The 15,759-nt window shown below is 42.0% G+C and overlaps 1 protein-coding gene across 9 annotated transcripts in view; it reads right to left on the bottom strand.

The window, feature by feature from the left end:
• The window catches only part of RERE (arginine-glutamic acid dipeptide repeats), a 1,074,498-nt gene that overhangs the window by 116,376 nt on the left and 942,363 nt on the right, over window positions 1-15,759 (bottom strand). For all 9 annotated transcript variants that reach the window (XM_053690444.1, XM_053690440.1, XM_053690438.1 and 6 more), the window contains 4 exons: window positions 8,459-8,551; window positions 7,737-7,936; window positions 7,434-7,595; window positions 6,857-6,967 (listed from right to left, as the gene is read on the bottom strand). In XM_053690444.1, coding sequence (XP_053546419.1) covers window positions 6,857-6,967; window positions 7,434-7,595; window positions 7,737-7,936; window positions 8,459-8,551 — 566 coding nt within the window. The remainder of the gene's footprint in view (window positions 1-6,856; window positions 6,968-7,433; window positions 7,596-7,736; window positions 7,937-8,458; window positions 8,552-15,759) is intronic.

The raw sequence follows: 15,759 nt of genomic DNA, 5'->3' as shown, positions 1-15,759 counted from the left end.
TCAGAGTATTAAAATGCATATGAGGGCTAGGCAATCAGACCAAACAACAATAGGGTGTTAACATACATATAAGTTTTAACCTTTTATGATCTATTAAAAGTCAGTCTCTCACACATACATAAAAGTGCCTGCCCCTGCTCTTAAGATATCCTTACTAAAGATATAGTCCCAAATACACCGCAGATGACTGAAAAGGTGCCAAATCTCCACCCTAGAAGACAGAAAGGCAATTACCTGCATCTTACCCGGCGTGAGAGGAAGCCACTCCTCACAGAGGCCTGTAGAAAACAATAAAGAACTAAGAAAAACCTACTCTGTCTTATTATACTAGGGCAGCAAAGTGTTAGGAAAACGCAGTAAGGCCCACCTTACAAGTTCCTAACTGCTTTAAAGCCATCACTGCCCTACTGAAGAGACTGACATGGAGTACGGCTAGACCCAGACTTGAGAAGGAAAGATCAGAGTAAACAGTAATTGATGAAGCCGTGGACTCACCATATCTTAGGAAAGAAAAAGGTGCAAGTAAAAAAAAAAAAAACAGAATTTATGTTTACCTGATAAATTTCTTTCTCCAACGGTGTGTCCGGTCCACGGCGTCATCCTTACTTGTGGGATATTCTCTTCCCCAACAGGAAATGGCAAAGAGCCCAGCAAAGCTGGTCACATGATCCCTCCTAGGCTCCGCCTACCCCAGTCATTCGACCGACGTTAAGGAGGAATATTAGCATAGGAGAAACCATATGGTACCGTGGTGACTGTAGTTAAAGAAAATAAATTATCAGACCTGATTAAAAAAACCAGGGCGGGCCGTGGACCGGACACACCGTTGGAGAAAGAAATTTATCAGGTAAACATAAATTCTGTTTTCTCCAACATAGGTGTGTCCGGTCCACGGCGTCATCCTTACTTGTGGGAACCAATACCAAAGCTTTAGGACACGGATGAAGGGAGGGAGCAAATCAGGTCACCTAAATGGAAGGCACCACGGCTTGCAAAACCTTTCTCCCAAAAATAGCCTCAGAAGAAGCAAAAGTATCAAACTTGTAAAATTTGGTAAAAGTGTGCAGTGAAGACCAAGTCGCTGCCCTACATATCTGATCAACAGAAGCCTCGTTCTTGAAGGCCCATGTGGAAGCCACAGCCCTAGTGGAATGAGCTGTGATTCTTTCGGGAGGCTGCCGTCCGGCAGTCTCGTAAGCCAATCTGATGATGCTTTTAATCCAAAAAGAGAGAGAGGTAGAAGTTGCTTTTTGACCTCTCCTTTTACCTGAATAAATAACAAACAAGGAAGATGTTTGTCTAAAATCCTTTGTAGCATCTAAATAGAATTTTAGAGCGCGAACAACATCCAAATTGTGCAACAAACGTTCCTTCTTTGAAACTGGTTTCGGACACAGAGAAGGCACGATAATCTCCTGGTTAATGTTTTTGTTAGAAACAACTTTCGGAAGAAAACCAGGTTTAGTACGTAAAACCACCTTATCTGCATGGAACACCAGATAAGGAGGGGAACACTGCAGAGCAGATAATTCTGAAACTCTTCTAGCAGAAGAAATTGCAACTAAAAACAAAACTTTCCAAGATAATAACTTAATATCAACGGAATGTAAGGGTTCAAACGGAACCCCCTGAAGAACTGAAAGAACTAAATTGAGACTCCAAGGAGGAGTCAAAGGTTTGTAAACAGGCTTAATTCTAACCAAAGCCTGAACAAAGGCTTGAACATCTGGCACAGCTGCCAGCTTTTTGTGAAGTAACACCGACAAGGCAGAAATCTGTCCCTTCAGGGAACTTGCCGATAATCCTTTTTCCAATCCTTCTTGAAGGAAGGATAGAATCCTAGGAATCTTAACCTTGTCCCAAGGGAATCCTTTAGATTCGCACCAACAGATATATTTTTTCCAAATTTTGTGGTAAATCTTTCTAGTTACAGGCTTTCTGGCCTGAACAAGAGTATCGATAACAGAATCTGAGAAACCTCGCTTCGATAAAATCAAGCGTTCAATCTCCAGGCAGTCAGCTGGAGTGAAACCAGATTCGGATGTTCGAACGGACCCTGAACAAGAAGGTCTCGTCTCAAAGGTAGCTTCCAAGGTGGAGCCGATGACATATTCACCAGATCTGCATACCAAGTCCTGCGTGGCCACGCAGGAGCTATCAAGATCACCGACGCCCTCTCCTGATTGATCCTGGCTACCAGCCTGGGAATGAGAGGAAACGGCGGAAACACATAAGCTAGTTTGAAGGTCCAAGGTGCTACTAGTGCATCCACTAGAGCCGCCTTGGGATCCCTGGATCTGGACCCGTAACAGGGAACTTTGAAGTTCTGACGAGAGGCCATTAGATCCATGTCTGGAATGCCCCACAGCTGAGTGACTAGGGCAAAGATTTCCGGATGGAGTTCCCACTCCCCCGGATGCAATGTCTGACGACTCAGAAAATCCGCTTCCCAATCTTCCACTCCCGGGATGTGGATAGCAGACAGGTGGCAGGAGTGAGACTCCGCCCATAGAACAATCTTGGTCACTTCCTCCATCGCTAGGGAACACCTTGTTCCCCCCTGATGGTTGATGTACGCAACAGTCGTCATGTTGTCTGATTGAAACCGTATGAACTTGGTCCTCGCTAGCTGAGGCCAAGCCTTGAGAGCATTGAATATCGCTCTCAGTTCCAGAATATTTATCGGTAGAAGAGATTCTTCCCGAGACCAAAGACCCTGAGCTTTCAGGGATCCCCAGACCGCGCCCCAGCCCGTCAGACTGGCGTCGGTCGTGACAATGACCCACTCTGGTCTGCGGAATGTCATCCCTTGTGACAGGTTGTCCAGGGACAGCCACCAACGGAGTGAGTCTCTGGTCCTCTGATTTACTTGTATCTTTGGAGACAAGTCTGTATAGTCCCCATTCCACTGACTGAGCATGCACAGTTGTAATGGTCTTAGATGAATGCGCGCAAAAGGAACTATGTCCATTGCCGCTACCATCAACCCGATCACTTCCATGCACTGAGCTACGGAAGGAAGAGGAACGGAATGAAGTATCCGACAAGAGTCCAGAAGCTTTGTTATTCTGGCCTCTGTTAGAAAAATCCTCATTTCTGAGGAATCTATAATTGTTCCCAAGAAGGGAACCCTTGTTGACGGGGATAGAGAACTCTTTTCCACGTTCACTTTCCAGCCGTGAGATCTGAGAAAGGCCAGGACGATGTCCGTGTGAGCCTTTGCTCGAGGGAGGGACGACGCTTGAATCAGAATGTCGTCCAGGTAGGGTACTACTGCAATGCCCCTTGGTCTTAGCACCGCTAGAAGGGACCCTAGTACCTTTGTGAAAATCCTTGGAGCAGTGGCTAATCCGAAAGGAAGCGCCACGAACTGGTAATGTTTGTCCAGGAATGCAAACCTTAGGAACCGATGATGTTCCTTGTGGATAGGAATATGTAGATACGCATCCTTTAAATCCACCGTGGTCATGAATTGACCTTCCTGGATGGAAGGAAGGATAGTTCGAATGGTTTCCATCTTGAACGATGGGACCTTGAGAAATTTGTTTAAGATCTTGAGATCTAGGATTGGTCTGAACGTTCCCTCTTTTTTGGGAACTATGAACAGATTGGAGTAGAACCCCATCCCTTGTTCTCTTAATGGAACAGGATGAATCACTCCCATTTTTAACAGGTCTTCTACACAATGTAAGAACGCCTGTCTTTTTATGTGGTCTGAAGACAACTGAGACCTGTGGAACCTCCCCCTTGGGGGAAGTCCCTTGAATTCCAGAAGATAACCCTGGGAGACTATTTCTAGCGCCCAAGGATCCAGAACATCTCTTGCCCAAGCCTGAGCGAAGAGAGAGAGTCTGCCCCCCACCAGATCCGGTCCCGGATCGGGGGCCAATATTTCATGCTGTCTTGGTAGCAGTGGCAGGTTTCTTGGCCTGCTTTCCCTTGTTCCAGCCTTGCATTGGTCTCCAAGCTGGCTTGGCCTGAGAAGTATTACCCTCTTGCTTAGAGGACGTAGCACCTTGGGCTGGTCCGTTTTTACGAAAGGGACGAAAATTAGGTCTATTTTTTGCCTTGAAAGGCCGATCCTGAGGAAGGGCGTGGCCCTTACCCCCAGTGATATCAGAGATAATCTCTTTCAAGTCAGGACCAAACAGCGTTTTCCCCTTGAAAGGAATGTTTAGTAGCTTGTTCTTGGAAGACGCATCAGCCGACCAAGATTTCAACCAAAGCGCTCTGCGCGCCACAATAGCAAACCCAGAATTCTTAGCCGCTAACTTAGCCAATTGCAAAGAGGCGTCTAGAGTGAAAGAATTAGCCAATTTGAGAGCATTGATTCTGTCCATAATCTCCTCATAAGGAGGAGAGTCACTATCGAGCACCTTAATCAGTTCATCAAACCAGAAATATGCGGCTGTAGTGACAGGGACAATGCATGAAATGGGTTGTAGAAGGTAACCCTGCTGAACAAACATCTTTTTAAGCAAACCTTCTAATTTTTTATCCATAGGATCTTTGAAAGCACAACTATCCTCTATGGGAATAGTGGTGCGTTTGTTTAAAGTAGAAACCGCTCCCTCGACCTTGGGGACTGACTGCCATAAGTCCTTTCTGGGGTCGACCATAGGAAACAATTTTTTAAATATGGGGGGAGGGACGAAAGGAATACCGGGCCTTTCCCATTCTTTATTAACAATGTCCGCCACCCGCTTGGGTATAGGAAAAGCTTCTGGGAGCCCCGGCACCTCTAGGAACTTGTCCATTTTACATAGTTTCTCTGGGATGACCAAATTATCACAATCATCCAGAGTGGATAATACCTCCTTAAGCAAAATGCGGAGATGTTCCAATTTAAATTTAAATGTAATCACATCAGATTCAGCCTGCTGAGAAATGTTCCCTAAATCAGTAATTTCTCCCTCAGACAAAACCTCCCTGGCCCCCTCAGATTGGGTTAGGGGCCCTTCAGAGATATTAATATCAGCGTCGTCATGCTCTTCAGTAACTAAAACAGAGCATCCACGCTTACGCTGACAAGGGTTCATTTTGGCTAAAATGTTTTTGACAGAATTATCCATTACAGCCGTTAATTGTTGCATAGTAAGGAGTATTGGCGCGCTAGATGTACTAGGGGCCTCCTGAGTGGGCAAGACTCGTGTAGACGAAGGAGGGAATGATGCAGTACCATGCTTACTCCCCTCACTTGAGGAATCATCTTGGGCATCATTGTCATTGTCACATAAATCACATTTATTTAAATGAATAGGAATTCTGGCTTCCCCACATTCAGAACACAGTCTATCTGGTAGTTCAGACATGTTAAACAGGCATAAACTTGATAAGAAAGTACAAAAAACGTTTTAAAATAAAACCGTTACTGTCACTTTAAATTTTAAACTGAACACACTTTATTACTGCAATTGCGAAAAAACATGAAGGAATTGTTCAAAATTCACCAAACTTTCACCACAGTGTCTTAAAGCCTTGAAAATATTGCACACCAATTTTGGAAGCTTTAACCCTTAAAATAACGGAACCGGAGCCGTTTTAAGCTTTAACCCCTTTACAGTCCCTGGTATCTGCTTTGCTGAGACCCAACCAAACCCAAAGGGGAATACGATACCAAATGACGCCTTCAGAAGTCTTTTATAAGTATCAGAGCTCCTCTCACATGCGGCTGCATGCCATGCCTCTCAAAAACAAGTGCGCAACACCGGCGCGAAAATGAGACTCTGCCTATGCTTTGGGAAAGCCCCTAAAGAATAAGGTGTCTAAAACAGTGCCTGCCGATATTATTATATCAAAATACCCAGAATAAATGATTCCTCAAGGCTAAATAAGTGTTAATATCAATCGATTTAGCCCAAAAAAAGTCTACAGTCTAAATAAGCCCTTGTGAAGCCCTTATTTACAATCGTAATAAACATGGCTTACCGGATCCCATAGGGAAAATGACAGCTTCCAGCATTACATCGTCTTGTTAGAATGTGTCATACCTCAAGCAGCAAAGGACTGCAAACTGTTCACCCAACTGAAGTTAATTGCTCTCAACAGTCCTGTGTGGAACAGCCATGGATTTTAGTTACGGTTGCTAAAATCATTTTCCTCATACAAACAGAATTCTTCATCTCTTTTCTGTTTCTGAGTAAATAGTACGTACCAGCACTATTTGAAAATAACAAACTCTTGATTGAATAATGAAAAACTACAGTTAAACACTAAAAAACTCTAAGCCATCTCCGTGGAGATGTTGCCTGTACAACGGCAAAGAGAATGACTGGGGTAGGCGGAGCCTAGGAGGGATCATGTGACCAGCTTTGCTGGGCTCTTTGCCATTTCCTGTTGGGGAAGAGAATATCCCACAAGTAAGGATGACGCCGTGGACCGGACACACCTATGTTGGAGAAAAACCCCATACAAATCAAATTAATTATAATTTGTATTCTTTTCATTAGCCTTAGAACAGAAGCAATTATTAAAAAAAAATGTTTTGCCATTTTTCATTATACAATTTTACTAATTTTCCATTACCCTTAAAGCAGGCGCAACAAGTTTGACAGTTTTTTTATGGTGACTTATAGGATATTTGTCTTTGTTTTGCCTGAGCTTGCCTGTTAAAGTTTTTTTTATAAATATAGATGCACAGGTGATAATCAGGCGAACACGGAGGAGAACAAGGCGCATTAATTTGGACATTGATAAATCGAGCCCCGAGTAAGAAAAATACGGCCTAAATGAAAATGGGAGGTCACCATGAAGGTACCTACTATTATTTGATTGTCACTACAACAGTGTTTAAAAATATATTTTACAAACCAGTATTTTATTCAAAACTTAATCTATATAAAGTACATCAACTTACTTGTATTTTTGATTTTTTTATGCTGACCCTGTCAAGCTCTTCTGTATCAGATGCTGGCTTCTCTCTTTGACGTTTGGAACTCTTCATTGGAGATGCTGCTTCCTCTTTGATCTATGGCCAAGAGAAATGTATCAAGCTCATGAAGGACTGCTTACAGTCCAAAATAACACAATATGAATCCAGTCTTATTAAAATGAGACCTTTATTAGATTAGACAGGGTCCATAGGCATACAAACAGCATTTTGGGACAGCTATAGGCCCTTAGTCATGTTCTTAGAAAATGACTAAGGGCTATAGCAGGCTCAAAACTTTGTTTGTATGCCTTTGGACCCTGTGTAAATTAATAAAGGTCCCATTTTAATAAGGCTGGATTCATATTGCATTATTTTGGATTCATGTGGGATGTGGCAGTCCTGAATTCTGTGCCTTTGAAGATTTATGGTTGTGTGTTGTCTTCCAACTGAAGGATATGACTACTTACAATCAACATTTTTTTAAAATTCAAAAGAACACAAAACACAATCAGAAATCTCTCTTCCAAATAGCATTTTAGAGTGATTAGAGAGAGATACAGACCTTGGGAGGTTTCTTGATGGAATCTGCTTTGCTATCATTGCTTGATGTGCTGGCAGCACTTGGGGAATTTCTCCCACTGGAACGAATATCTTCATTTATGGGAGAAACTCTGCCATCTGGACTGGTTGTCTGTTTTTTTCGTCCACTACGTAATGTAGACATCTATTTAACAGAAAAAACACAAGATGAAATTGAGGGTCAGGCAGAAAAAAACAACAACTAAACATATAGAAAAAAAAAAAAAAAAAAAACACAGCTCAGGAAACACACTATAATATTACAGGGACACATTTGTGTACATACTGAACCCCGGTTCCTCCTTGTTCTCATACTATGCTTTCCATTAATACCATCTTCCTCTTCTTTGACTGGTTTAAACATGAATGGTGGAGGGTCCACTGGCTTTTCTATAGGTGGTAACTCTCCATATTTTTTAAAGTGAATCCTGCAATCGGTGCAAAGAAGAATATTTTCACGGCCTGCATGGTGCCAATCCTTAGAAGCTACAAATAGAGAAAGAATAATTTAAACAAAAATAAGTGAGCTCCTCCAAATTTAACAAAATAATATACAGTAAGAGAGCATACAGTAATTGTGTGTCACTAGTTTGACTCCTGCCTTGTCATTGTACTAAAGTCTATTGTTCACAATCATACATACAATTTGTTATATGAAAACAAATTTGCTCCCACACCACAAAATACTTACCATCAGTATTTTGCCAATTTGATACATTCTTCCTATTTTTTATCCATAATTTTGTGAACTATCAAACGGCTAATAGTTAATACATTGTGAATCTGACGACTCAAGAGAGTCAAATGTCAGTACAGAAATATTTGTAACGTAAAACAGAATTTTCACTGGAGGCCACACAAATTTCTCTGAAATGTCTACTATGCACAAAATATTTCACATTGTACTATGTTACATGCAAATACATATAGCTCCAAACACAAAGATCAGATTTTTAATTTGCCTTTTCATACCTATACCATTAACTTCCTTTCAAGATTCTTACTTACTGGTTGAGAAGCAGTGACGACATGCATAGCCTTTCAGCTCTTGCTCGCTATCTTCACTGTCAAAATCATCTTCACTGGCTGAGCTTAAATCCACTGAAAGAGACAGAGAGAGAAATATTTAGAGAAATGGAAATAAAAGAGAGATTAAAGATCAGTCCAAGAAAATATGCAAAGAACAAATTATCTAATTTTTTCATTAGGTACATCAGACTGCATAGGGATACCTTCTCCCTATGGGCTTTAGCAATTTTCAGGTATTACTGCCAATATCTCTGCCAATAAAGTCAAATATACGCCATACAAGGATGCGTAATCTCTTCCTTTACAGACCCCAGGGTGCAGTAGGACATTAGTGTCAAATAATGCCAATGGTCATAAGAATATTAATCCAATCTGTAAATGATCAGATATAAATTATGAAATAATTTATATCATAAAATACAAGACAGACTGGTGTCAAACTACGAATTAAATAGATGCTGTCATGCGTTAAAATGATATAAATCAATGTAGCATTTTGAGTCTACCCAGCTGAACCAATCACACAGCTTTGTTTGTGTTAAAATAAATAACATTTTAGCTAATCTTTTCTTGCAAATAATGACAACAAGATCAAACAAAGAGCAGCAGGAGCTCTTAAATCACACCTGTAGCTGTGAATGCCTGGCAGATCCGATTTATATTAATCAGAAAATGTATGTAAAAATCATTAAGTCTAAATTACTGGCGCCTTTTTAAACAAAAAGCAAAACAAAAACAGTTTAGATGCCAGCCCATTTTTGGTGAACCTGGGTTGTTCTTGCTGATTGGTGGATAAATTCATCCACTAATAAAAAAGCACTGTCCAGAGTTTTTAACCAAAAAAAAGATTAGATGCCTTCTTTTTCGAATAAAGATAGCAAGAGAACGTAGAAGAATTGATAATAGGAGTAAATTAGAAAGTCGCTTAAAATTGCATGCTCTATCTGAATCATGAAAGAAAAAAATTGGGTTCAGTGTCCCTTTAATTAGAGGCACAGGTTTTAGATGCTTACAATTTGGAGACAATTAAAAAAATGTGTATGTTTACCATTAGTGGTTTATCTCAAACATATTTAATTAAGTTAGATTTTGCTAAAGTGCTATAGATTATATAGATACAAATTAAATTGAAATATATTTGATTAATATTACATTCTTATAACATTAAAGTTGCATAAGTATGGAAACACCCAGTACGTCATTACTCTATCATGACTAAATAGGTTGTGTATTTTATATTTCATAAATATATATTCTGCTCACACTGGTAAAACAAATCACTGATATTTGATTGTACATACTGCTTATATTAGGTTTGCAACAAACATTTTAATAACCAAAATGAAGTATCAGTAATACAATCAATCAACTGTTTATTAAATAGTTTGCAATTAGGTCCAAGAGAAATCTTATTTAATGTGATCCCCTTAAGAAAATTAGAAACAACAAAAATACAGATACATTATTGTTTGGTTCATAAGTAAGTTAGGGGCTTTTGAAATTTGCAAGAGAACTGCTGACTGCTAATGTTTGATCGACTACATTTAGACTGAGATTGTGCCTTCCAAGCAGGAGACAAAAATATCCTGAGAGGCTATAAGCTTGATTCTGAATACCGACTTTTTATATCAGCCACAAAAATGAATTTATTCTTACTTGATAAATTCCTTTCTTTCTTGGTAGTGAGAGTCCACAAAAATCCTGACTGTTGGGAATTCATCACTTGACCACCAGGAGGCAGCAGACCCCCACAAAAATAAGCTTAAAAATATCTCCAACTTACTGTTCCCTCCAAGTATTTTGTATAGCCAAAAATAGAAAGAAGAAGAAAGAAGGATAGTAGGGTAAAGAGGTGCAAACCAGAACTTCTTCCATTAGCATAATTGGGCGGGTTCGTGTACTCTTACCACCAAGAAAGAATTTATCATCAGGTAAGCACAAAACAGAATTTATGCTTACCTGATAAATTACTTTCTCTTACAGTGTATTCAGTCCACGGATTCATCCTTACTTGTGGGATATTCTCAATCCCTACAGGAAGTGGCAAAGAGAGCACACAGCAAAGCTGTCCATATAGCTCCCCTCAGGCTCCGCCCCCCCAGTCATTCGACCGACGGCTAGGAGAAAAAGGAGAACCATAGGGTGCAGTGGTGACTGTAGTTATTAAAAATTAAATTTGAACCTGACTTAAATGTCAGGGCGGGCCGTGGACTGAATACACCGTAAGAGAAAGTAATTTATCAGGTAAGCATAAATTCTGTTTTCTCTTACTTGGTGTATTCAGTCCACGGATTCATCCTTACTTGTGGGATACCAATACCAAAGCAATAGGACACGGATGAAGGGAGGGAACAAGTCAGGTAACCTAAACGGAAGGCACCACTGCTTGCAAAACCTCTCTCCCAAAAATAGCCTCCGAAGAAGCAAAAGTATCGAATTTGTAAAATATGGCAAATGTATGCAGTGAAGACCAAGTCGCTGCCGTACAAATCTGTTCAACAGAAGCCTCATTCTTGAAAGCCCATGTGGAAGCCACAGCTCTAGTGGAATGAGCTGTGATTCGTTCAGGAGGCTGCAGTCCCGCAGTCTCATAAGCCAAACGGATGATGCTTTTCAGCCAAAAGGACAGAGAAGGCAGCAGTCGCTTTCTGACCTCTCCTCTTACCAGAATAGACAACAAACAAGGATGATGTTTGTCTGAAATCTTTACTTGCTTTTAAATAGAATTTTAAAGCACGAACCACGTCAAGATTGTGTAAAAGTCGTTCCTTCTTAGAAACTGGATTAGGACACAGAGAAGGAACAATGATTTCCTGGTTAATATTCTTATTAGAAACCACTTTTGGAAGGATACCAGGTTTGGTGCGCCAAACAACCTTATCTGCATGGAACACCAGATAGGGTGAATTACACTGCAAAGCAGTCAATTCAGAAACTCTTCGAGCAGAAGAAATGGCTACTAAAAACAAAACTTTCCAAGATAAAAACTTAATATCTATGGAATGCAAAGGTTCAAACGGAACCCCTTGAAGAACTGAAATAACTAAATTTAGACTCCATGGAGGAGCCACAGGCTTGTAAACAGGCTTGATTCTGACTAGGGCCTGTGCAAACACCTGAACGTCTGGTACAGCAGCCAGACGCTTATGTAACAGAACAGACAGAGCAGATATCTGTCCCTTTAAGGAACTAGCTGACAGACCCTTCTCCAATCCTTCTTGGAGAAAAGACAATATCCTTGGAATCCTAATCTTACTCCACGAGTAACCCTTGGATTTAACACCAACAAAGATATTTCCGCCATATCTTATGGTAAATTTTCCTGGTGACAGGCTTTCTGGCCTGTATCAGAGTGTCTATAACTGATTCAGAGAAACCACGCTTAGCTAGAATTAAGCTTTCAATCTCCAAGCAGTCAGTTGCAGAGAAACTAGATTTGGATGCTTGAAAGGACCTTGAATTAGAAGATCCTGCCTCGATGGCAGTTTCCATGGTGGGACCGATGACATGTCCACTAGGTCTGCATACCAAGTCCTGCGTGGCCACGCAGGCGCTATCAGAATTACCGAAGCCTTCTCCTGTTTGATTCTGGCTACTAGCCGAGGGAGAAGAGGAAACGGTGGAAAGACATAAGCTAGACTGAACGACCAAGGCGCTATTAATGCATCTATCAATGCCGCCTTGGGATCCCTGGATCTGGATCCATAAAAGGGAAGTTTGGTGTTCTGACGGGACGCCATCAGATCCAATTCTGGAATGCCCCATAGCCGAGTCAGCTGAGCAAAAACCTCCGGGTGGAGTTCCCACTCCCCCGGATGGAAAGTCTGACGACTTAGAAAATCCGCCTCCCAGTTGTCTACCCCTGGGATGTGAATTGCAGATAGATGGCAGGAGTGATCCTCCGCCCATTTGATGATCTTGGATACTTCCTTCATCGCTAGGGAACTTTTTGTTCCTCCCTGATGATTGATGTACGCTACAGTCGTGATGTTGTCCGACTGAAATCTGATGAATTTGGCCTCCGCTAGTTGAGGCCACACCTGGAGCGTATTGAATATCGCTCTCAACTCCAAAATGTTTATAGGAAGAAGAGATTCTTCCCGAGACCATAGTCCCTGAGCCTTCAGGGAGCTCCAGACCGCACCCCAGCCTAACAGACTGGCATCGGTCGTGACAATGATCCACTCCGGTCTGCGGAAACTCATTCCCTGAGACAGGTGATCTTGAGACAACCACCAGAGAAGAGAGTCTCTGGTTTTCTGGTCCATTTGTACTTGAGGAGACAAATCTGCGTAATCTCCATTCCACTGTTTGTGCCTGCACAGCTGCAGTGGTCTGAGATGAATTCGGGCAAAAGGGACTACGTCCATTGCCGCAACCATTAAACCAATTACTTCCATGCACTGAGCCATGGAAGGCCGAGGAATGGAATGAAGAACTCGGCAAGTATTCAGCAGTTTTGACTTCCTGACCTCTGTCAGAAAGATTTTCACTTCTACCGAGTCTATTAGTGTTCCCAGGAAAAGAACCCTTATGAGCGGGGACAGAGAACTCTTTTCTACGTTCACCTTCCACCCGTGAGACCTTAGAAAAGCCAGAACGATGTCCGTATGAGCCTTGGCTCTGTGAAAGGACGACGCCTGTATTAATATGTCGTCTAGGTAAGGAGCTACTGCAATGCCCCGCAGTCTTAGTACCGCTAGAAGGGACCCTAGCACCTTTGTGAAAATTCTGGGAGCGGTGGCCAACTCGAAAGGAAGGGCCACGAACTGGTAATGTTTAGAATTTTTAGATCCAGGATTGGCCTGAAAGTTCCCTCCTTTTTGGGAACTACAAACAGGTTTGAGTAAAAGCCCAGTCCTTGTTCTACAATTGGAACTGGGTGTATCACTCCCATCTTTAGCAGATCTTCTACACAGCGTAAGAACGCCTGTTTCCTTATTTGGTCTGAAGACAAATGAGAAATGTGGAACCTTCCCCTTGGGGGAGAATCCTTGAATTCTAGAAGGTACCCCTGAGCAACTATTTCTAATGCCCAGGGATCTGGAACATCTCTTGCCCAAGCCTGAGCGAAGAGAGAAAGTCTGCCCCCTACTCGATCCGATCCCGGATCGGGGGCTACCCCCTCATGCTGTCTTGGTAGCAGGAGCAGGATTCTTGGCCTGTTTACCCTTATTCCAGCCCTGCAGGGGTTTCCAAGTTGCTTTGGGCTGGGAAGCGTTATCTTGCTTTGCGGCAGCAGAGGTTGTGGCAGGTCCGCTCCTGAAGTTGCGAAAGGAGCGAAAATTAGCCTTGTTTTTGGCCTTAAACGGCCTATCTTGTGGCAGGGCATGGCCCTTGCCCCCAGTGATAGCTGAAATAATTTCTTTCAGCTCTGGGCCAAATAGGGTTTTCCCCTTGAAGGGAATATTTAACAGTTTCGTTTTGGACGACACATCAGCCGACCATGATTTGGGCCAAAGCGCTCTTCGCGCCATGATGGCAAAACCTGAGTTTTTCGCCGCTAGCTTAGCTAAATGGAGAGCGGCATCAGTGATAAAAGAATTAGCCAGCTTTAGAGCATGAATTCTATCCATGACCTCATCATATGAAGTCTCCCTCTGGAGCGACTCCTCCAGGGCCTCGAACCAAAAAGCAGCTGCAGTAGTTACTGGAATAATGCAGGCAATTGGTTGAAGAAGAAAACCTTGCTGAACAAAAATTTTCTTCAGCAAACCTTCCAATTTTTTATCCATAGGATCTTTGAAGGCACAAATGTCCTCTATTGGTATAGTTGTACGCTTAGCAAGTGTTGAAACAGCCCCTCTACCTTGGGGACTTGGGGGAACAAAGGGTACACCTGGTCTCTCCCACTCCTTAGGCACAATATCCCCCACCCTCTTTGGGATCGGAAATGCCTCAGTGTATACAGGGACCTCTAAAAACCTGTCCATTTTACACAATTTTTCAGGGACCACCGTGGGGTCACAATCATCCAGCGTAGCTAAAACCTCCCTGAGCAGGACGCGGAGGTGTTTCAGCTTAAATTTAAACGCTAAGGAATCTGACTCTGCCTGCTGAGAAACTTTTCCTGTGTCAGAAATTTCTCCCTCAGACAGACCGTCCCTCACTGCTACTTCTGAGTTTTGTGAGGGTACTACAGATAAATTATCCAAAGCTTCAGATTGCTCATCCTCTGTATTTAAAACTGAGCTATCGCGCTTTTTTGGAAAAACCGGCAGTTTGGATAAAAATGCTGCAAGGGAATTATCCATTAATGCTCCTAATTGATGTAAAGTAATAGGGGCCAATGCGCTAGAGGTACTAGGCAACGCTTGCGCGGGCGTAACTGGTGTCGACACATGGGGAGAGGAAGGAGGACTATCCTCATTACCTTCAATCAAAGAATCATCTTGGGCTACATTTTTAAGTGTCAATGCATGGTCATTAAAATGTTTAAATACCTTAGCACACTTTAAACACAAATGCAATGGGGGTACCGCCATGGCTTTTAAACACATAGAACAAGGTCTATCAGTAGGCTCAGACATGTTAGACAGAATTAGATAGCACTCAAATACAGAAAAATACACTTTTTGAAAAAACGTTACTGTGCCTTTAAATAATAAACCGCACACACTTTTTTACCAAATCTCAAAAAAACATCCGATCTTTATGAAATTTACACCATATGATCCCAATGCTTTGAAAAGATTGCACACCAAGTTTCAAGCCAATTAACCTCTTATTGCCCAAACCGGAGCAAATTGAAGCTGGCCACCAGTTTAACACACTACCTTCCTTGGGGATTAGTTTTGGAACAAAAATAAGCCTCCCTGTAGTCCTCCTGCAATCTCTGGACTCTACATGTGAAGCTGCATGAAGCTATCTTGTAAAAGAACTGCGCAACTGAGGCGCGAAAATTAGGCCCTCTCCCTCTTCACTCCGGAGTTGTGAGGCCTTCCTAAGCCAAATTAGGTGTCTAAAATTATGCCAGGCGCATAAAACCCCTAAAAAGTGTTCCAAACATGATAAACACTTGTGCAAACATCAGATTATATTAAAAAATAATCGATTTTACCCATAACAGTGTCCACCAGTGATTTAAGCCCTATAAACTAAGCCATCCTTCTATACTGAGTCTCAGAAAATGGCTTACCTTCCCTTCCCACATGGGGATTTCTATCAGTCTTCTAGCATTACTTGGTCTTGTTAGAAAAATGACTGATCATACCTGAAGCAGTTAAGCCTGCAAACTGTTCCCCCCCAACTGAAGTTCTCTAGTATTCAACAGTCCTGCG

Source organism: Bombina bombina, chromosome 8 (genome assembly GCF_027579735.1).
Source record: "Bombina bombina isolate aBomBom1 chromosome 8, aBomBom1.pri, whole genome shotgun sequence".
NCBI classification, from domain to species: Eukaryota; Metazoa; Chordata; class Amphibia; order Anura; family Bombinatoridae; genus Bombina; species Bombina bombina.
The sequence above is the reverse complement of the archived record's forward strand: the minus strand, read 5'-3'. Positions and strand labels throughout refer to the sequence as shown.